We start from the raw sequence: 27,069 nt of genomic DNA on the forward strand, positions 1-27,069 counted from the left end.
CCTTCCCTTTAGGTGTTGAGTTACACTGAAATCTCTGAGAATCAGTTCAGTGCCGCTGAGGGCTTTAGCTGCAGGACTTTTTAAAATGGTTGATTGGATGCTTTATTAAAGGAGTCTGGCTGCTCACACAATTCGTGAAATTCTTGGAGTTTAGTGAGGTAATCTGATGTTTTTAATTTTTAATTTATCTTATTTTATTATTATTTTTATTTTTGGCTGCGTTGGGTGTTCGTTGCTGCTCCTGGGCTTTTCTCTGGTTGCGGCGAGCAGGGGCTACTCTTCGTTGCGGTGCACGGGCTTCTCATTGGGGTGGCTTCTCTTGTTGTGGAGCACGGGCTTTAGGCGCATGGGCTTCAGTAGTTGTGGCTCGCAGGCTCTAGAGCGCAGGCTCAGTAGTTGTGGCACATGGGCTTAGTTGCTCCGCGGCATGTGGGATCTTCCCGGACCAGGGCTCGAACCCATGTCCCCTGCATTGGCAGGCGGATTCTTAATCACTGAACCACCAGGGAAGCCCTCTGATTTTTTTTTTTTTAAACCTGCCTGAATTCCAAACTGATGCTTTTCTCAGGAATGTGTTCTCAAAGACTCAGGAAATTAACTCTGAAGCTTTGGAGCCACCTTGCTTTTTGTGCCCTCTTGTTTTTTGTTCTTGTTTTTCTAAGAGGAGCCTGAGGGTCTCCAACAAGTTGAGCTGTAGCTGGCATTTGGGAGTTGGTAAAGGCAGGGGGGTGTGGGTGCTGCAGTTTTCCCTTCTCCACAAGAGGAAATCACTCTCCTGGTGCCACAAAAAAAGAAAATCTCACAAGTATCTAAGTGGAATTATTGTTCCACGCCTTCGTCAATAATTACATTTTCTACATTCGACTCTATTATTGTTTTTATTTTCATGCCAGGCATTCCTTAATGCTTTCCATAAATATTTATTGAGTGCCTGTATGTGGGAGAGAGAGAGACAGCGGGGGGGGGGGCAAGTAGTAAAGAGCAAGGCAGATCTCACGTAGACAGTGAAGTAATCCTCATCTTGTTTGCCTATTTATGTAAAAAAAAAAAAAAAAAAAGAAAAAAAAGGACTAGGCTGCTTGTTGTTCCACCTACTTGAAGCGTTTAGACATTATCTTTACTCCAACAGAGAAAACTCAGATGAATACTTACAGGTAGTACCATCAACTGCATCCTCATAGGAGCAGCACCTCACAATATTATCATTGCTGCTTTCCGATTGCCTCCGTGTAGATCATATCTGGGCCCCCAAACAGCCCTCTGGGTTCTGTCCTCACTTAGAGATAAAGAAATTAAGACTCAGATGTTGTGTCACTGCAACTGACATTAGAAGTAAGACTCCAATGTTTCTGGCTCCTGGCCTTCTATTGTTTCCGCAACATTTTTTTTATGTAGCTGAGAAAATAGAAATCAAGTCTTCACCGCTACCTTTCTTCTGAATTATTTTCTCCTCGTGTTGTAGTTCCTAATAGTCTTTATTCTGATAGAAAAGGCAATTTGAATAAATCTTATTGTGAGTCTTAGGGCTTTAGAAATGGAAAGCTTCTTTGAGAAGTGCCTTGGTGCCTTACTTAAGAAGGATAATCTATCCGTGCTTATCAAGCAAACAGCCTGAAACTTGAACCTTGAGCGTTCTTTAATGTTATAACCCGGGAGGAAGAGAAATAATCTTGGTTTACCCTACAATTGATAAGTTAACAGAAAACACTTGGAACAGTGAGCAGGAATGCTGTTTGAAAGTTATCGTAGATTTTTCACATAAACTTAACCTTCTCTCTGATTTCTATTGTGTTTGCAAAGCAGTTTTCTCCTATACCAAAAAGTCCCAGTAGCAAAAACACGGAAAAGGTAGATAAGTAAATATTACGCAACTTTGAAAGGACATAAAGGATAGAATGTAAATATCCTTTCTGCTTATCAGAAATAAGATAATGTTCTCTTCCTGAAATCATTCAATCAGTATTCTAAAAACGAAAGTTAAAGGTCTAAGACCAGGAATTCTTTGATGCACCTTACAGGTATTTGAACTCTTAGCCCATATAATGCATTTATTTATACCGTCTTGTTCCAGCAGGGTGTAGGTGGCTTCCTCCTCTCTAAACATAAATTGTGAAAGTGTGTGCATATGTGCGTATGTTTGAAGACGTGAGAAGAGAAGTAAATGGTAAATATCTGAATCCCTCTGTCTCAGTTAGCTTTCACGAATAAATTGTTTTATTTCCTCTTCATTGTCTTCCTGCTCACCTGATCGCCTCCAGTGTGACTTGCTTTAAGGACTTTTCAGGGTACTGATGAACTTATTTGCATAGCAGAAATAGAGACACAAATGTAGAAAACAAACGTATGGATACCAAGGGGGGAATTGGGGGTTGAATTGGGAGATTGGAATTGACATATATACACTACTATGTATAAAATAGAAAACTAATGAGAACCTGCTGTATAGCACAGGGAACTCTACTCAATGCTCTGCGGTGACCTAAATGGGAAGGAAATCTAAAAAAGAGGGGATATATAACTGATTCAGTTTGCTGTACAGCAGAAACTAACACAGCGTTGTAAAGCAACTGTACTCCAATAAAAATCTAAATAAATAAATTTTTAAAAATTGAAAAGAAGACTTTTCAGAAACCTTTTCATGAAAGCTGTTGATTATCATTCTTCCACTTAGGATCTTCCTCACGCTGTTAATTGAAAACCATGTACTGATGTCAAGGACTTGTTGGTACCATCTTATAAAACACAAGCCCTTGTTTGTGTTGGGCCCATGCTAAAACCTACAAGTACCTTAAATTTGGCATATAACAGCATGCTAGCCATCTCTCAACTGCTCCGCCCCAGGCTAGTAGGAAATCTGTCGGAAATGACTTCCTAGAGGGTTTAACGGGGCTCTGAGGTTCATGTGAGCACCCCTCATCCCCCGAGAGCTGCTCTTGAGATTTTAATATACATTGAAGGACAGCATTATATCTTAATTTACCTGGATAATGAGCATCTTTGTAGGGGTCTTCAACCTTAGGAGTAATTTCATGGCATTTTAGTATTAGAAATTATAAAGATATTAAGGGATATGGATAGTCCGGAATGTACTGGGTCCAGATATGGTTACTGCCTGCCTCATTGAAGCCTAAGACCAGGAATTCCATTAGCCACCTCTCCTCATTTTAGTCTCTCCACCTATGTCGGTTTCACAGTGGCCTGAAGCCTGAAACATAGTTGAGGCCGTAAAGGAAAATAGGGGTGAATTTTTGGGCTGACAGAGTAAAGAAGTATGCTGTTTTTTCCCCTTGTCCAAGTAGTATGGGTAACTCTAAGATAAGGATGTATGAGTTTGGCCCTACCGTACATGTTCTAATTAAATGATGATCTGGCTCCATTTATAAATCCACTTCTTCTGGAAGCTTGTTTTCCATTTATTTTCCTCCTGCCACTTGTTCAAACACTGTTGTCTTCTCCTCTCCATCCCATGATCCCTTGGGGCTCTATTTCTTCTATGCTATATACATCACGAATGGGTCAATATTGTAGTAAGTAAGTGAAAGAAATAAAGAGAAGATAAAAAGAACTAAAAAACTTTAATATTTGCATTTATTTGTACCTTAAGCATAAGCTTTATGCTTTAGAAAATCCATTGTAGTGCTATAGATAAAGTGCTGTTGATAAAGTAAAGGTCCATTTGAGAGCTGTGGCATTAGATTGTGAAGAATATGATACTGCATAAAAGATAAAGGCTAAGTGCACCTGCCAGGTGATGAGTGAGGTACTGCAATTATGTCAACATCCAATATCTCATATTAAGAAGTGGGGGAGGGGGCACTTCCCTGGTGGTCCAGTGGTTAAAACTCCGTGCTCCCAATGAAAGGGGCCCAGATTTGATCCCTGGTCAGGGAACTAGATCCCATATGCATGCGGCAACTAAGAGTTGCATGCCACAACTAAGGAGCCCATGAGCCACAACTAAGAGTCCATATGCCTCAACTAAAAGATTCTGCATACTGCAACTAAGACCCGGAGCAGCCAAATAAATAAATATTACAAAAAAAAAGAAGTAAGGAGAATCACCCCAGGAATAGTCCTAACAATTTAGCTTGCAAATTATGTGGTGATAGTATATTCCAAGGCAATAAAATAAATTATATCTAGAGCTCATAACTATTCCACTTACTTGGCTGTGTCTAAGCACTAAGCTCAGGTGACATTGAGACTTTAACTTTGGGACTTGTTTGGTGCCACCTGGGTGAAATCTGGTATGATCTCAATGTGAGGTATCAAATGACAGAAGTACTCGACCCCACATTCCAGAACTACATGTGTCCCCATTTCTCACCACACCCTCTTCTCTGCACACACATCTACCTCTCATAGAGAGCTGGGCCCGGACTATGTGTGGCAAGAACCCACTGCTTGTGTTCCATGGATTTCAACAAGCGCATACTGGTTGGTGGAGTGTGATCTTAGTGGCTTGAGTATTTGGTGATGAAATTTGCATGTCCTTTGCTGGAAGAAGTGTAATTAGAATAAGATGTATTCACACAGCCACATGTAAAATGTGAACAGGAGCGTGGTCTATTTAGTAGCATTGCACTGTTTTTATTAAAGTATTTCCTTTTAAAAACATATTGAGTGACAGATATACAGAACAAACTAGTGGTTCCCATTGGGGGAGAGCAAAGGGGGGAGGGGCAATCTAGGGGGTAGGGGACTAAGAGATACAAACTATTATGTATAAAATAATCTACAAGGACATATTGTACAACATGGGGAATATAGCCAGTATTTTACAATAACTATAAATGGAGTATAACCTTTAAAAATTGTGAATCGCTGTATTGTACACCTGCAATTTATATAATATTGTATAATACAGCAACTATACTTCAATTTAAAAAAACAGAGTGAAAACAAAATACATTTAATTTTTTAAAACCGATGTACTTAAGCGAATTGTTTATCACTTACAGAGGTATAGAGAAAAAGAAAGAAAAATTAAGAAGCCCACAAAATCAGTCAAATTTAAAGATAGCAGTCGATTGCCGTCTTCTTAAAAGCTTCAGTGCATGTGTTTGGAGCACCATCTTATTTCCCCCCAACTCAGACCTTCGTTTCCAGTTCTAGGAAGTAAAACCAAGAGAGTATGGCTCACCATGCCCTAGCTGAGCCATTTTCTTATCTGATCCCTACCTCATTGAATACATGAAATAGCAAATATTTGTTAGATTTCTGAATATCAATGTGCTGGTTTGTGCTAGTTGAACTAATTGAAGTCCGTACTTTCCAATAAAAAAGGCTGAGAGGAAGTGATAAATGTGCAATGAGATTAATGAAAGACAAATGGGTAATATGTTGACATAAATGTAATTTATTGTTGTGTTGTAAATTTTGTGCTGCCTTATGTCTGACAGTCCAGAAGAAATATAATGCAAGCCCCATATATCATTAAAATGTTTCTAAGAGCCTCATTTTAAAATGTAAAAAGAAAATTAGTTGTAATAATATATTTTATTTAACCCAATTATCATTTCAGCTTATAAAATTATTAATGAGGTATTTTATAATGTATCTTTCACACTAAGTCATCAAAATCTCAACTGGAGATTTTTCATTGGAAAAATTTGATAGAGTGTATAAAATTTACGGTCAGAAAGTAGATTTGCTTACCCAAGTTGTTATCAACGTGCTTTAAAGTTTTTCATTAATAGGATTGAGTAATCGTTTTTTTAATTTAAATTTACATTAATTACAGTGAACTCAAGCGAACAATTCAGTTCCTCAGTTGAACTAGCTAGTGCTAACCCTCGTTGGACAGTACAAGTTCAGGGTGCACGGCAGTATAGTCAGCCCTGGGTATCCAGGTTTGGCCTCCAAGGAATGTGTGCTGTGTACCACTTCGTTTTGCTTAAGGTACTTGAGCATCTGGGGATTTTGGTAGGGAGGCACGGAGGGCGGGGGCTGGGAGGGAGGACCTGGAGCAAATCCCCTCCGGGTACTGAGGGACTGTATAACCTTTTTTTTGAGAACCAAGTAATAAGACCCATAGCCTAACAATAGAAAAAGTAGAAAAGCAGATTTTCTGGGAGACCAGTGCCTCAATAAGCTGGGTGGGGATGACATCCAGGTTCTGAGAGGAGAACCCAGCTGTGAGGGTTTCACACAAAATATGATTTGAGCACAAGATCCTACTGCTTAAAAACGTTTGGAAACTGTTAACCTCATCTACGTCCCAACCCAGTTGAGCAGGTGACCCCTTCTGAAACCCTGATGGCTGGTTATCCATCCATTTAAGTGCCTCCTTGATGAGGCTTTTCCTTCCCAACAACTGTTTGTCACTGGTTTCCTGTTTATAGCTTCTTCCTTGTGAATTTCCTTCTAATGTCTTCTTCCCCCCTTATTCTTTCCTATGTTCCTTAGAGTCTTCCGATAAAATTGTGTTTGCCTCCAAGGTAACGTTTCTTTAATTTTTTAACGTTTATCTAAAAATGTGAGTACATCATTCTAGATGTGATTTAACACAGCAAGATTTCCCATGATATTTAGGGCCCTGTATTTGTAAAGCATGAGACTGCATTAGCTTTTTTTTTTTCTTTTCTTTTCTTTTCATCTCTTAAGACCTTTGGAACTTTTTCTTATGAAACAGCTACACAGCTATGCCTTTCCTGTCCTGTACTACTTCAAAGAATTATTTCAAGCAAAATATAGGATCTTGTGTACACTTTAAAAATTCAACTTGAATTTTTACCTTCTGAAATAATCTTGAGCCCTGATTCTATCACTTAGTACTTTACTTATTCCTGGCAAATACGTGCCTGTATTAGTTTCTCTTGCTATAAATAATGCTGCAAAGCCACAACCCACCCCAAAATTTAGTGGCTTAAAATAATAATCATTTTTATAGCTTACAGGCCTATGGGTCAGCTGATCTTGGCTAAGCTTGGCCAAATTTGATAGAAAACAGTAAAACTTAAGAAACTGAATATGTATAAATTGTCTCATATCTAAAGTGGAGAGGAGTAATAGAATTTGATTTTTCTGTGTTGCATTATGTGCTGAATAATAGCTTATCTGCCCTAGCTGTCAGAACTAATGGAAATCATACTGGAAAATAGTTCAGTTGTTACCGTCAAACTTCTTTACAGAGAATGACATTCAAACCAGCATCCCTGAGGACCCCAATTTCCACATCCTTCAGCTTGTTAGCAATATGACTTAAGTGCAGTAACTCTACAGTGAGATTTTTAGCAAAGCACCGTCATTTGAAATTTGCTCTAATTGCTCTCTCCCTGTAAACTCTGTGTGTGTATGTGTTTATTACTATTAACACCACCACTACATATTACACAGGTGGCCGTATATAGTAGGTATATATACAGGGCTATGCATATATAGGTATATGTTCATTGTTGAGAAATTAGAGATCAAATAAGGTAAGCCTTGAAGAACATGCGTTCACAATTTGGAATGTTGGAGATTCTGGACCCCTACTTTGGTAATTCAATTTGCTGTTTCTGATTTAAGGAAAGAACTAATTTAGGAGAAAGTTTTTTGTTTTCATTTCTGGGGAGGTTTCTTAAAGAGGAAGCTACCAAATGTAACTAGATGTTAACATCTAGGGATTTAAATTTAAGACGTGCAGATTAAACACTTTTTAAACTGGATTTGCTTCCCCTTTACTTGGTCTAAAACTAATTTTTTAAGAACCAGTAACAAAGAACTGCAAAATACTACTGTCATCAGGGGAAAAAGTTATTTGAAAATAATATTCAAGAATTGAAAATAAAAAAGCTTGAGAAGGAGTAGCAGGAATGCCACCTGGCTTAGTATGAAAAAAAGTAAGCATGGGTTTTGGAGTAAACAGCCTTGATTAGACTCTTCGGCAGGTTTTGAGCCTCTCTGATTATCTAAGTAGATGTGGAAGTGAATTATCTAGGTTCTTCTGAGTCAAAGGAGATAATGAAGGGAAAGGCCTAAGTAGATGCTTCAGTCTTTGCCCTTAACTCTTTTCCGATCTCCATCTTCACATGATCAAGCCTGATGAGATATAACAATATTGAGAGAGTGAAAATAGTATAAAGATCATGATACTGTATGTTTTTGTATGTGAAACATGCCAGTAAAACTACAAGACAGAATTAAAGAGATAAACATCAAAATGATGTTGAAAAGAATTTGACTGTTACCAATGTCAGAGCACAGTAAACACAATTATACATGGTCTAGTATATATATGATGTATATGTGTATATGCATGCAGTTAGAATATAGAACATTTACTGTTTAGGACTAAATGGGCATTAATTGGATCGAAAATGATAGGCAAAGAGTTTGTCATACATGAGGCTCTGTTTTTTTTTAATTCCAGTATTATATCTGTTCTAGGCAGTGGGCATCACTCTTTCTTGGGCCTACCTAAATTCATGCTTTCGACATTGGTAATTAATTCCACGATTGTTGAATAACAAAGGTTTCTATTGGGAGAACTGATTTTCTACTGTGCACCAGCAGCAAGAATTTATTTACAGGCCTCTGTTATGAATTGGAAGAAATTTGGGGTCAACTTTAGAATATCTATCCTTTAAGCAGAAAAATAGCTTCATACTGTCAAATGGCAAAACTAAAACAATTTAATAATGAGTTTGTTGTCCTTTATTCAAAGGAAGACAATCCATGGATTGGGGGAATACAGTGCCTCATAAGCAGTAGATCACTGTTCTAATGGGATTTGGGACAAGAGCGCGTTTATAGAGCTTTAGAAGGGTCAACACTGAAATGGCATGATTGTCTAGGAGGTCAGGAAGGGAATTTCCTTATAAGGCTAGCAGGTCCTATTTTTAGGGTAAATCAAGCTAGCTTAAGCTGAGTTGGAGGATTGTGATTGGTTTGTTAGGATTTCTTGACAGGTGTTTACCTTGTGTGCAGGCTGGTATAGGTTTAGATTTGTGATGTGGACCACACCACTGGGATGGCCTTCATTTTGGGGGTCCCAGTATAAGAATTAGCTTTATCAATATTAACAGAGGCCATGGATCCATCAAGGAGCTCTAACTTGTCATTTGAAGCCAGGTCAACAGTGTCCCCAAAAGAATGTCAAATTTCAAGGAGTGAAATATGTGGATTAATTCTCTGAAAGGAATGTTTACTCTCTTCACTCACTTTTTTTTTTTCTTCAATTTATTTATTTACTTTTGGCTGTGTTGGATCTTCGTTGCGGTGCACGGGCTTCTCATTGCGGTGGCTTCTCTTTGTTGCGGAGCACAGGCTCTAGGCACGCGGGCTTTAGTAGTTGTGGCATGCGGGCTCAGTAGTTGTGGCTCATGGGCTCTATAGCACAGGCTCAGTAGTTGTAGCACATCGGCCTAGTTGCTCCACGGCATGTGGGATCTTCCTGGACCAGGGCTCGAACCTGTGACCCCTGCGTTGACAGGTGGATTCTTAACCACTGTGCCACCAGGAAATTCCCATCTTTTGTCATGCACTTTTGTGGCACATCATTTTTAGCCTGAAACTCAAGCTCTGAAATAACTGTGCAGCACCTAATGGATGTGAGGAACATGGCCACCTCTCCACACAGGGAAATTGAAGCTGTGTACAGTTTCGGTAGTCACATTTCAGTTTTCTGTATGCTTTGATTAGCTCCTGCATTCTTTGTCACCACAAATACGTGCACACACGCACAGGGGCAAAACCTTGGAAAATTACAATTTTCCATTTTAATTTGAGAGTTAGCCTGGTCGCATCAACAAAACCTTGATGGTGTAGGTCCAACACCCAGCTCTGCCTCTTCATAACTCTGTGGCCTTGGACAAATCCTTCAGAGCCTTTTCCTTCTGCTTAGAGTTGGGATGGATGATTTTACAGATCCTTTCAGTTCTGTGATTCTGATTTTAATTTCAGTTCTCCTCTGTTAGAGATAAAATGGGCAATTTCAGATGTTCTGGTTCTGCTTAAGTTTTGTTTTGTTTTGTTTTTTGGCATTCAAAGGAAAGCCCTACAGATAGTCTTTTCCTTTTGAGAATGAAAATTTGTTTATGTTAAGGATTAAGTGAGGTACTTTATTTGGCCTTGAAAGGGGTTCATACTCAAATCTTCTTGATTGTGATTCTACAGAATAATTACATTGAAAATGGAATATTGGAATGTTTTCAAAGCATTTTCGTGGGGTATAATTATATTATGCCCAGGCTAAGGGGAAATTATTTATGTGAGGAAACCAGAGCTGGAATAGAAATAGCATTGCTGTGTGCTTTTTAAAAGATACTCACTATACGAGAATCTGACCCTGAGGAAACTGTGAACTGATTAAATAGTACCAAATAAGTGACTATATGAGGCCAGCTATTCAGACTAGGGAGAAGTTTGTTTAAATGCAGAAACAAGATGGTTTTCATTAGCCACAAACCTTAAAGTTACATAAATCCACGGATGCACTGAGCTATGGATCCGTGCCTTCTCCTTGCCAAGCAAGACTTTTCAGCCAGTGAAACAGAGAGTTCCTTGTTCCCTTTCCCTTTTAGTTGGGACTGTGTGGGGAGGAATGTTGCCAAGCCAGCTCTATAAGGAATTTTGATCTCCTTGATGATAATAAAGAGAAACTTTTTGGGGAAAGGGAACACCCAGTTTGAAAGACAGCAGGAGAACTTGTTTGAGAAGCTGCTTTTGCGCTTGTAAATTGCATTGATTCTAGGTGTAGGTTCGGGGTCACCTCTGCAGATTGGCCCAGATTAGGTATATATGTATATTTGTTTATTTTAATTTCCCCTTAAGCTTTTGGAAAGCCGTTTTCTAGCTAACTTGCTTTTGGAAAGTCCATTTTCACTTGAGTAGCTTGTCTATATAGTATGAGCCTAAAATATTCTTCTGGCCGCAAATGGTTGTTTTTAAAAGATTGACAGCATTTTTAGGTGTAGTGTTTGAGTCTCTGTAGTTCAGAGCATTCTGTAAATAGCCTGTTGTTTTTGAGGCAGTGTGTGCTTGTGCCATTGTTTCAGCCAGTTATTCTGCCCGTTGTCACTGAGCACTGTTTTCCCATGGGAAAGCATCTCTGGTCTTATGATGTCAGTGCAAAGTCATTCAGGTTACAAGAATTATCTTCATCTTCAGTCTCTCAGAAATGCAGGGACCATGAATGGCCATTTATAGCAGGGTGCCAATCTTTTAGGTGTTGTCTTGGATTTCTGCCAAGTAACCTTAAGTTACCTTAGATAATGTTAAGATGAAAACAACATTAAAATGTAATAGTTACTTAAGTGGTTATATTTCCCATCCACTAAAGCTTTTGTATTTCTTTTTATTAAGAGAAATGTTTTTTGTAAAGTTAGGAATCATTATCTTTAGGATAACTTTGACAGGGTATGCATTTTCACTGGCTATAAATAACTTACTCTAGGACTGAAAGATTTAAGTTTTAAGAGCATCCATTTTAACACGTCCTGAATAGGACCTTGTGTATGATGTATTAGGCCACTTTTTGAGGCTTCATTCAGAAAAAAGGGATTTGAGTAAACCTGTTGGGCCCTTGGAAGGCTAAGTATTATCTTCCATGTGACCACCTTGGCTGGTGATCGTTTCCTTCTGGATGAATGCCAGGGAGTGGGCTGCTCCTAGCAGCTCGGCTTTGTTTCTTAAATGGGTTATTTGATTCCAGTAAGGATCCTGGGTTGTTTGTCTTGTTTTAATTAACTGAGCCAGGGATATGTTTCTTAAAACCTGAAATTCTTTGCAGGTGGGCTTCATTAAGAATAGAAAAGCTTCTGGTTCAATCTGTTATCTCCCAGCGCCTTACTCTGATCTGGTGTTGGCTCGGGAAAGAATTTTTGCCCAAGAAACATGTCTTTGTGATTGAAGTATTTATTTGTGAAGGGCCTCTTGTAATGTCAAATGTAACAGATATATACGTACAGCCAGTTTTATAATTTCTAGCATAATAAGTTACCCTAAGTATTGAGGAATCAAAGTTTGAACTATTACACAGCTCCATTCTAAGAAAACGGGTCATGTTAATGATCATACTTATTTTTTTAAGTTAATATTAAATCTCGTCTGGTAGAAAATCCAAAAGGAACCGAAGCATCTGTTTTCTTGTCTTAGCCCCCATTGTCAAAAGGAAGAGATAATAAGGCAATTAAAGATGTTTTCCAGTAATTTGATAGGGCCATAATCAATTCATTTGAAGGGAATGGGAGAAAGATTACCACCATTTGGTAGTTGGAACATACAAACATGCAAACAGATGGCATCAAAATAACTGTAAAGTCAAGAAGACAGAAGGATAACAAAGTGAAGAATGGAAGAAATAGAAAGATGTTAAGAAGTCAAGCTAGGAAACAATCGAAAAACAGTTGATGTGTTTGTCAGGTAGGGTGACCAGTTGTCTCAGCTTGCTGGGGAGTCTACTAGTTTTAGCACTAAAAGTCTCACATCCTGGAAACCCCTCAGATCCAAGCAAACTGATCGGTTATCTTACTGTCAGGATAAGGACTTGCCTGACTTACTGCTTTGTCCCCAAAACTATTGGGCCAACCCAATACATCAGTGCCTAGCATGTGTTACATACTCAAACTTACTGAATGAAGAAATGTTAGCCGCTGTCGTTTATTACTGTTGCTGTTGTTATATTGGAGTTGCCTCTCAGCAGCTAGGAGGTGAAAGCGTGCAAACACCAAGACTTCTTAAAGTAGGTAAAAGAGAAGCAATGGCCTAATCTTTAGGAATGTCTTATGCTGTGGAATTGAAGGATTTTGAGTTAGTAATGGGATAATCAGGAAAATAAAGAGAGCCAGGGTAGTTGATTGCGACAGAAGCCAAGAGAAAAGACTTCCAAGGAAGAATTCATATATGGCAAAGAAAATGAAAAGTGACAGGTATTGAAGAAAAAGGCTTTCCTTTCTCAGGAGGTTGTATGTAACCTTTGAGAAAATTGTTCGGATGGTAGGAATGTAAACCAAACTGCAAGGGTCCTGAGAAGCAGGTACGAAGGTGGTATCAGTGAGTGTTTAAATCACCACCTGCTAGAATTTGTTGGAAGTGATGGGAAGATGACGGTTCCTCTAGAGCAGAGGCAGGCAAACTATGGCCCACTGGCCAGATCTGGCCTACCGCCTGTTTTGTAAAGAAAATTTTATTGTAAAGTAGCCACACTCATTTCACATATTGTCTGAGACTGCTTTTGCATAGCAGCAACAGAGTTGATTAGTTACAAGAGACTGCAGGGTTCACAAAACCTAAAATATTTACTCTCTGGCCTTTTACATAGAAAATGTGCTGACACCCTCCTCTAGGGGATAACAGAATGGAATGAGGTAATTTTTGTCTATTTGCTTTCTTTCAGTAGAGGAGATCAGAGCCTATTTGTGGATGTATTATGGAACTGGAGAAAAGGAGGAACTTATTGGGTATCTACTGCTGTGTAATAGGTTACCTCAAACCCAATGGTTTAAAACAACAAACATTTACTGTCTCAGTTTCTGTGGGTTGGGAATTTGGGAGTGTCTCTCTTGAGGTTTCAGTCATGTCAGCCAGGGCTGCCATCAGATGAAGGCTGATGAGGCTGTAGGATGTTTCCCAGCTCACTTACATTGCTATTGACAGGAGACCTTGGTTCCTCATCACGTGGGCCTCTCCACAGGACTGCTTGAGTGTCTGTACAACATGGCAACTGACCTCCTCCACAGCAAGTGATCCCAGAGAGCAAGGAAGAAACCCTAGTGCCCTTAATGACCATGCCTTGGAAAACACATATTTTTGCCCTATTTTATTTGTTGCTACAGACAAACCTTGATACATTATGGGATGGCCGTGACGAGAGCATGAATCCAGGGAGTAGGGACCATTAGGGGTCATCTTGGAAGCTGGCTACCATGGGGGAGAGAAATTGGTACTTCATTGTTCCTTGAGGGGAGGATATGGAATGAAGGGCCTTTGCATAGACAAGGAGATAGTAACTATGGAACACACTGTGGAGAGTCAGAGGTACAGAGAAATGTTAAGATGGTGGAGGTAGAATTTATTCAGCAAAATAAATACCAACAGTGGTAAAGGGTCATTAGTCCCTCTGTTCAGTTAGGGGTAAGGCCCCAAGATTCTAAGACTGGAAATCTTTGGGACGGGAATGAATTTGAGCAGAATAAAGTGCAATGGGGAATGCAATGGTGATTTCATTATTAGATTTTAAATTCCTTGATAATGGAATTTAAAACATGGGCAAAGCCCATATTTTATAAACAAGTACATTAATAAATTTTATATATTTATCTATATATTATAAATGTATTTTATGTCCTTCATTGCATCTGAGATAGGGCCTTATCTATAGGTATCTGATCATTATTTGACTTTTTCTCAATGTTATTATCTTACTACTTACTTCAGTAAAATGGACAACATTTATATTCTGATTCTGAGGATCAAAGCATTGAATTTTCTCTTATTCCCTCAGGAAAACTGTGAAACTTCCGTTTATGGAACATTCTGCTTAGGCTGCTTCTTTGCATCTCTTGGAGAATGAGCCTCTCAGTTTCTGGCTTGGAAATTGCAGGTGGTGGGCAAGGCCGCAAACTGGGGAGTTGAGGGGTCCTAGCTATTCTGCTGACGATCCGATACTGTGGCCTCAGCTGCTGTTGGTTACATCTGGCAGCAGAGAGGTAGAATTTTACTAAACATGCCATATAAAGTAGAACTAGAAATGCAGAAAATGTTACCTGAAACATGGTTTTAGAGATTGTGCCAGGAGCTTTTGCACTCAGGTCTATGATAGGTCTCAGCTAGGTTCAGTACAAGATTATCTTTTTTAAAGGACAAAAATCCTCTTATGGATTTATGGACAAAATATATATGATGATGACTAGAACGGACAGATGTTTGATCTATTTTTACATTTCTGTGGGGGGAAGTGTCAGGAAGCTATTTCTTTAACTGAAATCTCTTGGTGTAATTTTAGTGTTGTTTTTTTTCCCTCCTGTGAACAATTTTTAGAAATGATACAAGTTATTATAGAATCACCCAGTTCTCCGCTGCATGAATGGCTTCTGTTGGAAGTTAACTCTTCTTAGCATGGATCTCACACATTTCCTCCGAAGCTGGATTTAACAAGGGAGGGATTACTTTGCCACCGTGTCTTTTGATACCTTGGTTTCTCATAACACTTGCACTCCTGTGGATTTATTTTTCATCTTTTGCTGATTTTTTTTCTTTTTGAGCTATTAAGTGAGGTAGTATGGATATTTCAGAACTTCCATTTTCCCTTTTAAAAATATTTATATGGGGAATTCCCTGGTGGTCCAGTGGTTAGGACTCAGCTCTTTCACTGCCTAGGGCCCGGGTTCAGTCCCTGGTCGGGGAACTAAGATCTCACAAGCTGTGCCGTGTGGCTAAAAAAATGTATATATTTATATGAATGTAATACTGGTGGGCAGAAGGGTTTGGAAATACAAAACGGCACCCATTTCAAAGTTATTTTGGCAAAATGGTGTGTGGCCTGCAGTGGTCATAGCTAAGACCTGTTGAGAGCTTGCTACACAGTAGGTGCTCTGCTGGGCCCTGGGTGAGACTTGTCACCTCTTTGCAGCATAGCTGAGGAGATGAGACACCAGCAACCTTACTGTACTCTTCAGAGCTGACAGAGTGATAACCAGAGAATGTTCTGGAGAAAACCGATGGAATGGCCAACATATTCATTCATGTTTGTTCTTGGTAAATTCTACAGTAATTTTTTAGTCTGAAAAGTTATGAAGTTGTCACTTGCTAATTAGTAAAGCGCCACTGATCCCATGCCCTCAGCTCTGGGAGGTGACATACAGCCTTACTCACAGAGCTGGTCACCATGCAGGGACTTGGCATTGTTCTTTGTGTGAGTCACTTGGAGGTTATTATGAGAATATGGTTTCCTTCAGAGTGATTCTATTTATCTCAGAAAAACATCTGATTTTATTGTCAGGACCTTGCAGTAAGCAAAATGGATAAACTTGTCAATGAAATCTGCCATGGGGGAAATGTATAAGCTTTTCAATGAATAAATTCTTCTCAATACTGCTAATTTCTTCATTTCAATGTTAAAAAACTAACACTGTATTATATGTGGTTGGAGATGTCTGTAGCATACATAATGCTTAACCCAAAGGAATTCATAATTGAGAATTAGGAGGACTAGAACCATTTTTGGCATTGCTCCAGGCCACGTTTCTCTTTACAGCCCTTCCCCCCAGCCTCCACCCCAGAGCTATGGATTTTTGTAACTAACCAAAACTTATTTTTTCAGGTGCCCACTGATGGCAATGCTGGCCTGCTTGCAGAACCGCAAGTCGCCATGTTCTGTGGCAAACTGAACATGCACATGAACGTGCAGAATGGCAAGTGGGAGTCAGATCCATCGGGGACCAAAACCTGCATTGGCACCAAGGAGGGCATCCTACAGTACTGCCAAGAAGTAAGTCTCCGCTGGTGGCCAGCGGTTCATGTTGGGTCACCTGCACGTTTTTTTAATTTAATTTCTTTTATGTTTGTATTTTATCTCTTGCAGTGAATGTCTTGGTTCCTAATGATTCACCATACCATTAATGTATTTACTTGCTTTACCCTACAGTATGCATAAATATTTTAAAAATTATGTCATATAATAACCATCAATAAACCAACTGAAATATAATCTTGTATGTCAGATATACTTTAATTTTTTTTAAAAAAAGAGAAAAAACCCAACTGAGTAAAGTTTAAGATACCTTGGCTCTTCCTTTTATCTTTAGAGTATATCCCACTGTGGCTAATGCAAAGTATTGTGTTTAACAGTGACTAGGAATTGGGACATTGGGGTTGGCATATACACACTACTGTATAGGGTAACTAATAAGGACCTACTGTATAGCACAGGGAACTCTACTCAGTACTCCGTAATGACCTGTATGGGAAAATAATCTAAAAAAGAGTGGATATATGTATATGTATAACTGATTCACCCTGCTGTACAGCAGAAAGTAACAGAACATTGTAAATCAACTATACTCCAATAAAATATTAAAAAAATAAAATTAAAGTGACTAGAATTAATTTTCTCTATGTTACCAATTTGATATATTTTAGTTCATTTATTTGTTTATATTTAATTTTAGTTTTTCTCTCCTTATTTTTACGACTTGAAAACCTAAAACATTTACATTGTTAAAATATTGAAATAAGAAGTTGCACTCCGAAATCTCACTTGCCATCCATCCTCTGTTAAAAAATATTTTCATCGTTCTTGATTTATCCTTCTTGAAAAAGAGAGAATTTATATTTTTCCTTCTTCTGCTTATACAAAAGGTAGCTTACAATAAGCACTGTTCTGTATTTTGCTTTTTTAATATAACTTTTAGATCCTGGAAATCACCCCCTTGCCATTTGTAGAGATCTTCAGCCTTTCTGTAATTTCTCCTAGTTTTCTTGCTATTATTGTATAGGGTTTTTTAAAAAATTAATTCAGTTTAAAATAACTGGAGTCCAAGGCATTTTGTCCCACATTTCTAGACAGTTATATATTCCTACAATATGTGGCTTTTTGTGTTTTAAGAACATTTAAAGGAATTAAGTCTTACACCTCTTGGCAAAGCAAAATTTCTTACCCTACATAAACAATGGATAACCTGGCAACATTTCCTTTGTTGTAATCTTTTATGTACAAGAAAATTTTCTTCAGCCTTGTTGGATCCAAAATGAGTTTTTAATGAAATATATATCTGTGTGTGTGTGTGTGTGTGTGTGTATATATATATATATTTTTTTTTTAACATATACATATATGCCCACATGTATTTTTTTTTATTGGTAGCACTATAAGAAAAGACAATCTAAATTCTAACTCGGGTGTTTTGAGAAGCAAAGAAGCATTTGCATTATCACATTATATTGCATATCAAGTAACTTTTGTCTTGAAGGAGTATGAACTATGATGTGAAAAGATAATTCTTCATGTTTAAGTAGAAATCACTAATATTGGCATCCTCTATATTATTTTAAAAAACATTTATTATATAGGGACTGATAATAAATTCACTTTTGCCTGGATATGACATTTCTAAAATATACATTTTTGGAAATAATATTCACATTGTATTGAAGAGTTCCTCTAGTACAGTTTTGTAGATGAGTTATGAGTTGGTAAATTGGAACTCTGTGCATGCATGCTTTTAGGTTTTTGATACCATTTTACTTATCTAGATACACATGCAGATTATGCATTCTGAATGTTAAATAAATTTTTTTAAAGGCTACAACTCAAATTTCCTTAATGACGTTGACCACATAATTTTCTGTTGAATGGCTATTTTGATGTATATATCGTAGTTAGCATCTAAGTTTTTCTTCAGTGTCAGTCATGAATAATCAGATGTTTTTACATTTGTATGATGACTCTATAAAAATTACTCTTCATGAACCTGAGAACAACCCTATTCCCACTCCACTTAGAGATCCCACTAATGCCTGGGTAACTTCGCTTCCCGTTTTAGTCTGTTGTTTGTCCCAGGGATAAGCCACAGAGTGGTTCTTCGTAGTCCCAGCCTTTGCCAGATTGTTGGTGACCGTGGGGTGGAGGTAGGGGGAGGAAAGTGAGCCCTTTGGTTGTTTCTCCTTTGTCTTGAAATTCTGGTTATATCTGCCTATCTCAGTTTACCACCCACTGAGGTCTTGTACAATGATACACAACAGGCCAGAGTCTTAAGATGGATTAGACAAACATTAGGCTAGAGAAGTTAAGAAAGGGCCAGACCATCAGGCCTTGTGGACCCTTTTAATGAATTTGATCTCTATTCTGTAACACCAGGATGTGTCATGGAAGGTGTTTATTATTTTAAAAGAAAGAGAATGACTGTACATTAGCATTTCCAAAAGTCACCCTCTAATAAGAATGTACTGTATAGCACAGGGAACTCTACTCAGTACTCTGTAATGACCTATATGGGAATAGAATCTAAAGATTGATTCTATAGGATCAATCTATAGATTGATCCTATAGAATCACATATTTGATGTATATGCATGTATCCAAAGATACATGTACATATATCCACTCTAAAGAGTGGATATATGTATATGTATAACTGATTAGCTATGCTGTACAGCAGAAACTAACACACCATTGTAAATCAACTATATTCCAATAAGAATTAATTTTAAATTAAAAATAAATAAACTTATCAATCACCATTTTATTGTGAATCATCATGAAGGGCTGAGTCAGAAGGCTGGTCAATATGAGCACTCTGACCCTGAAAAAAATAAACAAAAACAAAAGCCACCCTCTTGCTTTGTCACTCTGACCTCATATCTAGTTTCTCAGTTCCCTGGGACCCAACTGGAGCCTCTACTCCAGAGCTGTCCAGGGCAGTAGCCACTAGCGGCGCATGGCTGTTGAGTGCCTGCAGTGTGGCTATAATGTGTGCTATAAGTATAAGATATCAACAAATACCATATTTCAAAGATTTACCTGAAGAAAGAGTATAAAATAATCACATCAGTAATTTCATATTGATTGCATATTGGAATGATAATACTTTGTATATACTGTTGTAAACATCATCTATATGTTACTAAATTGTGAATATGTATGTTATTAAAATGAATTTCAACTGTGTCTTTTTACTTTTCAGTGTAGCTACTGTGGAATTTAACATTACACTGGCATTATGTTTCCATTATATTATATTTCCACTGAACACTGTTGCTGTCCTGCCCCGCCCCATTCCACCAGTGACTCTAGGCTGTAAGGGTCTTAGATCCCATGATCTAGCAAGTGGGAGAGGGAAGCGGAAGTGAAGAGTCCCTCCAGACCTTCCCCCAGAATTTTACTGGTGCTTGGGAGTTAGAGAGGCTTATTTGGGGCCTTTTAAATACGTCTTTCATTAGAAATATTTTAGTGCAAGATGATTATATGAATACTTTTCTAGAGTCCAGTGGTTCTCTCTTCCTCCTTCAGACTTATATCTCTGGGTGCTAAGGATGCAATGATGAGTAAGATACAGGACATGTTCTTAGAGGGAGATCGCAGGGCTGAGAAAGGCTTATAAAATAATTTTAGCAACTTAAAAACTGATGATGATGATGTTGGCACATGGCGATAATGTTGATAATGCTAGTACCAACTAAATTTTATTGAGCATTAACAAGGTACTGAGCTACCTTGCCAAGTGTTTGCTCTCATTTTACCGTCATGATGCCTCTGGGAAAGAATCCTGGGAAAGAAACTTGGTGATTTGCAACATTTAAGGGGAACAAAGAAACCTAGGATCAGAACTAGGTGGTATTATGTGCTGGAAGTCGAGCCAGGTTAATATCTAAATGAGGGAAATGATGAGAGTGCAAGTGTGATGCAGACCAGAAGTGACTGAAGTATAATTTTTGACAAGGCAACTCATGACTGCCTTGCAAAATGAATGCGTATCAAAACTTATACTCAATTCATTAATTGATGAGGTAACCTGTAAGATGTTAACCAGTTTGACTTGAAGAGATTTAAATCCTTTTTCAACAAACTTCATTCACATGGCTGTGAACAGGAATTACCTGATCTGCATTGCATAAGACAGAAAACATTTGCATTGCTATCAGGTATCTACAGTATCTACTCCTACAGGGTTGTAAAGTAGCCTATAGAGAGTCAATCAGAAGAACATACCCTGTTTAATCAGGTCATCTTTTCCCCTACCACCCCAGGCTCTGGAAGACAACACCTGCATTTCACTGCTAGAACACCCAGTACATAATCTCTTTTGCCCTTTCTGAATAATGGACATTTTTAATAATAAAACAGTCTCCTAATTTGGCAAATAAAAGTTCATTATTGATCTTTAAGATAGCAATTTCAAGGGAATAGCATGGGAAGAGCCAAATTACAGTAGGTTCCAGGAAGAATAACATGTATGGGTGTTGATGCCATCTGTGGTCTCTCTGAGGAAAGTCCAAGAGGCAAAGAGCCTGTGGGCAATTCATGGAAAAGGGAAAGGCTTTGTTTTTTGTTGGGCTTTGTTTTTAAAGAGAAGAAACTTTAGCTGAGGGAAGCTTACACTAAACTGTAGGAAGGGTAGATCCATCATAAGAAAACTAGTGACTGGCTGAGTCTTAGAAAAGAGAATAAAAGATGGGGAAATAGGGTGGGTTAATTAGGCAGTTTATGTCGTCAGGTGATTGAAATCTACTCGTACATGGAGAATATTTTCTCCCATTGATGGAGAGGATCTTGGGGTAGGTATAGCTTACAGAATTTTAAAAAAGGCAACCAGTAACTGGGTCCTCAGATATCGAAACTGAGACTCAGTGCTGCCTGGAATTTCTCTGTTGGGGTCTCTTGTTTTCCGCTTATCCTTTCTCCTTTATGTTCACCTCATTTTCTCCTGCAAAGATGGCTTCCTTTAGGAGGCCAGGGAAGATGGCAACTCTGGGAGTTTGTTGTTCCAGTTTGGATTTCCAACCCCATTCTGCCAGTGTGCATTCTAATTCCCAGATAGGGTTCTCGTTGGTCCTGCTTTCAGTCACCCATCTATCTTTGGACTAGTCACGATATCCACAAGGACTCAGTATGTACTGGGACTGGCCCACCTTGGTCATGAGGGTGTATGGCTTGTTTGGCATCCCAACCAGAGCCAACTGGTGTGGGGAGAGGAGCTGTTGCCAGAAAAAAGGTTGAAGAGTGGCATGGGGGCAAAATAGAATAATGACCAAAGCCCAACACAATGGGCTTAGAAACACACAGTGCCTTTTAAAAGTTTTATAGGTTGGAGAGTAGGTAGCTGAGGCAATTCACATCATGACTTTAACCAGCTTTGGGGAAGGTATTGGGGGGTGGGTGCTGGAGAGGTGTTCACTCAGAACGTTTAAACAGTGTTCAACTTTTTCTATTGAATGGTGCATCCTAAACTATCTAGAACATTGCTTATTGATATTTTAGGGTCTTTCTGCCACTTTCCACTTTGTAGGTAGTCTAAAATTTTTCTTTTATAATTAGAAATAATAGTTTCATTTGTAGGATTGAATTTTTGTGTGTGTTATTGGAAAATGTTTATTTTCCTTTATTTTCTTTTAGCTCCATATTTTAATTTTAGACAGTTAATTGACTCCCTGCTAAGAAAGCCAAAGAAAATAATGTTTGTAATTTTTCCAACTCCCCTTCTCACAGATTTTGTAAGCTATATTATTTTTATATTTTTGAAGTTTAATATTATGGTCTGTTCTATGGTCATAATTCTCACAGTCGTAGGTTCTGTCTTTAACTGGATTCAGTGTTTACAGCAAATCCTTTCACCAAAGCATCTCTATTCCCATAATGTTTATTTTGATTCCTCTATTTTTTTGGGTGCCTGTCATCTTACTTAGTTATTTCCAGAAGTTGTTCTTATTGAACAATAGTTTAGTTATGTATAGAATTCCAGGTTGACAAGTATGTTTGTTCAGCACCATGAAGATGCTTATCCACTATATTCTGTCATCATTGTGCAAATTCCCTTTTTTTTAAATGTACAAAACCCATTACTGTCACCATTTACAGTGCTATTCATTTACTGATTACTTTCTCTCAGTAGTGATGAATCATTTTTTTCTTTATGTTCTCAGTCCCTCTTGTGACCAAAACACAGATGTTTTAGAGACAGCTGGCTGAGTCAGAGAGGCAGCTGTGAGCAGTCTGTGGTCCTAGGACAGAATGAAACCAACTGAACTCATGATCGTGACCTCTTTTTGACCTTTTGCTAACCAATTTAACTCACTTGTATAGCTGCACATCATATCTGTTGGTGCTTAGCTTAATATGATGTGTCAAATATTTTTTTTTGATAGTGAATTATCTAGTCCATATCTTTCATAGTTTCATGTTCCTCTCAGTTTGTATTCCCTGCTGTTGGTTGTTTTGTTGTTATTATTAATGTTGGCATTTTTGCCTCCTGATTTCTTTGGTCCTATTGTTGGTCAAGGGCAAGATTAGGGAGAAAAAAGTAAAAATCGAGTCTTTTACCTTTGCTCTTATAAAGCCCTTATAAAGTTTGATTGGGAAGATAGTTTGAAACTTAGCTTTGTGTAATCAGCGTTTTATCTCATAGCATACACATTCTTGGTACCCATAAATTCCCTCCTGTTCCCCAATCATAATAATTATGTTTTTGCCCAGTCATCATTCAAATACTTGCATATTTGAAATATAAAAATTTTCTTTACATTTTTTTATTAGCACAGTCAGCACTATTCTTTCATTTTTTTTTTCATCAAATGTGTATTGAGGACTGCTATAGACTTAATGTTTGTGTCTTTCCCAAAATTCATATGGTGAAGCTTTAAGGTCCAATGGGATGGTATTTGGAGATGGAGCCTTTGGTAGGTAATCAAGTTTAGATGAGGTCATGACGATGGGAGCTTTGTGATGGGATTAGTGCCCTTATAAGAAAAGACACCAGAGAGCTTGCACAGTTTGCTTTCTCTGACTGTTCACACAAAAAGATAATGTGAGAACCTAGAGAGAAGGTGGCAATCTGCAAGCCAGGAAGAGAACCTTCACCAGAACCCAACCATGCTGGTACCCTTATCTTAGACTTCCAGCCTCCAGAACTGTGAGAAAATAAATTCCTGTTATTTAAGCCACCTGGTCTACGGTAATTTGTTATGGCAGCCTGAGCTAAGACTAGGACTTACTTTCGCTCCTTTGGGCAAAAGGATTTTAGGCCTAAAGTGTCACTGAGAATTACTGTTTCTAGAGATCATGCTTTACAAAGCATTTTATGCAACACTCGGCTCTGACTCAGAGCATGTGGTTTGTCATTTAGTAACTGCTTGTGGACGGCCTGTTGTTGGCACAGAGATTGGAACTGAATAGGGCAGATGTTCTGCCCTGCTCTCTGCACTGAAAGAACCTCTCCTGAAATGGCCTTGTGGTCTCCTCCTGCAGAGACTGTTTCTTTCCATTGATAGAATCCTAAAGAAACTTTTAAGCAAGAGTTAGGGATTGCTGGCCCTCAGTCCAAATTTGCCCTCAGTTTATTTTTACCCATTTGAGATGTAGGTGCCATGATAATGCTCAATAGTAGAGTGATAAACATATAGCAGGGCCTTAAATATTCAGTTAAATGTACTAAATGATCACTAAGTACACTTCCTGAAAACAGGAAGCAACCCTAGATGGTTCTTTATGTGACCCTGTGTTAATATGTTCTACTGTTGACTGTTGAATTATGTTTTCTAGCAGTTACAACCTCCCCTTCAATCTTGGTTGGACATGAGACTTGTTTTAACCAGTAGAATAGAGTGGTAGTGGTGCTGGTTTAGTTCTGGGTCTAAGCCTTAATTCGGCCTAGAAGTGTCTCCTTTTGCACTCTGGGAAGGCAGCCATGTGGAGACGCCCAAGTAGAAGAGAATGGAGGCCCTCATTCAATAGCCCTACCTGAGCTCCCAGGCAGCTGCCAGCACCAGCCACGTATGCAAGGCCAGGATGGACTTTGCAGGTTTCCTTGCAGTACTCTAGCTGACGACACCATGTGAAGGATCACTCAGTCAACTCACAGAATTGTGAGGAATTCTAAATTATTATGTGGTGGCTAACCTCCAAGATGGCTCCCAACAGTGCTTGCCTCCCTCCTCGTATTCGCATCCACACGTAGTCCTTAGTCTCCTCCCGCAGTGTGCAGGAGGATATTACAGAAATGACGTGTACGACATTTGAGGCTGGATCATAAAGAGCACGTGGCTTCTACCTTACGTACTTTTGCTATGGTGGAAGCCAGCCGCCATGTCATGAGGACACTCAAGCAGCACTGTAGGGATGTGCATGTGCTGAGGACCTCGGTGCTTCTGCCAGCAGCCAGCACTCGCTTGCCAGGCAATGAATGAACCACTTGGAAGTGGATCCTATAACCTAGTCAAGCCTTCATTTGACCTCAGCCCCAGTTGACATCTTGACTGCACCCTTGTAAGAGACGGGATCACTCAGCTCAGTCTCTTCCAGACTCCTCAGGCCCAGAAACTGTGTGAGATAAGAAATGCTTACTGTTTGAAGCTATTAAGTTTTGGGATAGTTTGTGTGCAGTAATAGATGACAACAGATGTTCCCTTGATGATTATTGTCCTCTGTGGTCCTTTGGTAGAAAAAAGTTCCTTTCCTTCATTCTATACTAGATATAGAAAGTGCTGCCATCGCAGAAACAATTTGAAAATAGCTATGTAAATTATTCATCATTTAACAGCCTAAGGTGGCCACTTGCCTTAATGAACTGTTACATTACCCAGGTATTGGCCTAAGGAACCTAGAAGTCTTATAAGTAGATCAAAACTAGGATAATATTCCCCTTGAAACATACATTATAAAGCCTAGGAAGAAAAATTAGAATTTTTAGATTTTGTTGTCCTCTTTCTTTTGAATGAAATGAGGTTTCATTTCAAAAGAAAGGAAAACAACAGTTTTATTTAAACCAAAGGCTTTAGGTTGAGAGAAGAAAATATTGGAAGTATACTTCAGTTCTTCATCTGAAGAGTTTTATTCTGTCCCAAATTTATTTCAGGCAAATTGAGCAGATATTTCCTGATTCAAGATGAGATTTCGTGTCAGGTGTTGCTGAGTGGCCAGACAACATTGTTGGCTCATAGGAGCTTCTAAACACACAATTAGATAAATTGAGAAAAGAATTTAGGAAATTGAAAATGTAGAATGGGGCTGTAAAGTAGAGGATCTTGATTGTAAATCTGGGTTTTGAGATCTAATTCTTGAGATGAGTAAGGGCTATGGGATTGTTTTTAGCAGGAGTGTTTTCTGGTCAAGACACTTTTGGAAAAATTAGCCTATATCTAAGGGTGATTTGGATTGGGGAGAGAAGGGAATTCCAATCTCAAGATGCTAGTGTGAAAGGGATAGGAAAGATCATCATGCCCATCCTTGTTGTATAGATGAGCACATATGAGATACCCCAAGATGCTGTTATAAGGGAGCCCTTAGGGCAAGCGCAGTGAAGGCAAAGCATGGGCTTCCCTACCAAACCTTCATTCAGATGCAGCCTTTGCTCTTTGACACCTGAGCAGTCCAGGAAAGCTGTTTAACCAGTCTTAGACCACGTCCTCCTTTTATGAGGAGCACACAGGAGTGTATTGTAAAAGTTAAATATGGTCAATTCAACGAGAAATTGTGTAAGTCCCAGTACTGTTCTTCCTCCTCTTTTAAGGAGAGAACTTAAAACCCAGGCTCTTCAACCCTCTGCATCCCTAACATGCAGAACACATCCTGGGAGGCAGGGGCTTAGAGCAGGTGTCCACGGCTCTGCTAACTTACACTGGGAGCAGGTCTCTGGAGGGAGCTTTGAACAGGTTAAGCCTCAAGTGCTGGCAGAGATTTCCAGCTGGGAAACTTAGGTGAATGTGGCTTTGCTTCTAGTCTTTCTATTAGATTATGGGTAAACTCTCTTTTTCCTAAGTGTTTTCTTTTCCACAATTAACAGTATGTGTTTTCTGTTTCTTTAACCTTCTTGCTCTAAATGAACAGCTGTTTTGTCTATAAGTTAACAGGATCCCCGAACAAAGCATACCAGTGCCTGGACCAAACAAAAGCTGATGAGTTAAACAAAGCCATTTCCTTTGCCCAGCTGTCTACTCTAAAATATATAACATGACAGGGACTCCCAGACGAGACTTGTTTGTCAACCTTGCTGCCTTCATTCTATAGTGATGTGAAGTTAAAATTAATTTTAAAAATAACAACACGAGATCCTTTTGGTCTAATCAACTTTGAGGGCATATCATAGACACACTGCCATGGTAGAAGCTGTGGAACATTCTTGGCCATTATTATTTTGCTCTGTGTGCCGTCTACCTTTTTGAGCTTAAAATTGACCTATAGATGACAGGCACCTATGCTTTGTGGTTTTGGTATTTGAAAGATGCAAAAATTCATATTAAGTGAAAAATTTTAAGTAGAGGTATCCAGCTATCTATATACGAGTACAGATATATTTTCTGCATTATTGGTCTGTATGCTTATAAGGATTGCTTGCATAAACCATAGGATTCAGAGGTAAAAGAGATGAAACCAGTTTGGATATTTTTTCCCACACAGTTTTCATTTAATGAGATTAATGTTTGATTTAACATTTG

General features: G+C 38.6%; 1 protein-coding gene across 6 annotated transcripts in view; it reads left to right on the forward strand.

Annotated features, from left to right (window-relative positions):
* Positions 1-27,069, forward strand: part of APP (amyloid beta precursor protein) — a 273,675-nt gene that overhangs the window by 40,683 nt on the left and 205,923 nt on the right. For all 6 annotated transcript variants that reach the window (XM_060010435.1, XM_060010436.1, XM_060010437.1 and 3 more), the window contains exon 2: positions 16,247-16,414. In XM_060010435.1, coding sequence (XP_059866418.1) covers positions 16,247-16,414 — 168 coding nt within the window. The remainder of the gene's footprint in view (positions 1-16,246; positions 16,415-27,069) is intronic.

The sequence above is a fragment of the Delphinus delphis genome, chromosome 4, assembly GCF_949987515.2.
Source record: "Delphinus delphis chromosome 4, mDelDel1.2, whole genome shotgun sequence".
NCBI lineage: Eukaryota > Metazoa > Chordata > Mammalia > Artiodactyla > Delphinidae > Delphinus > Delphinus delphis.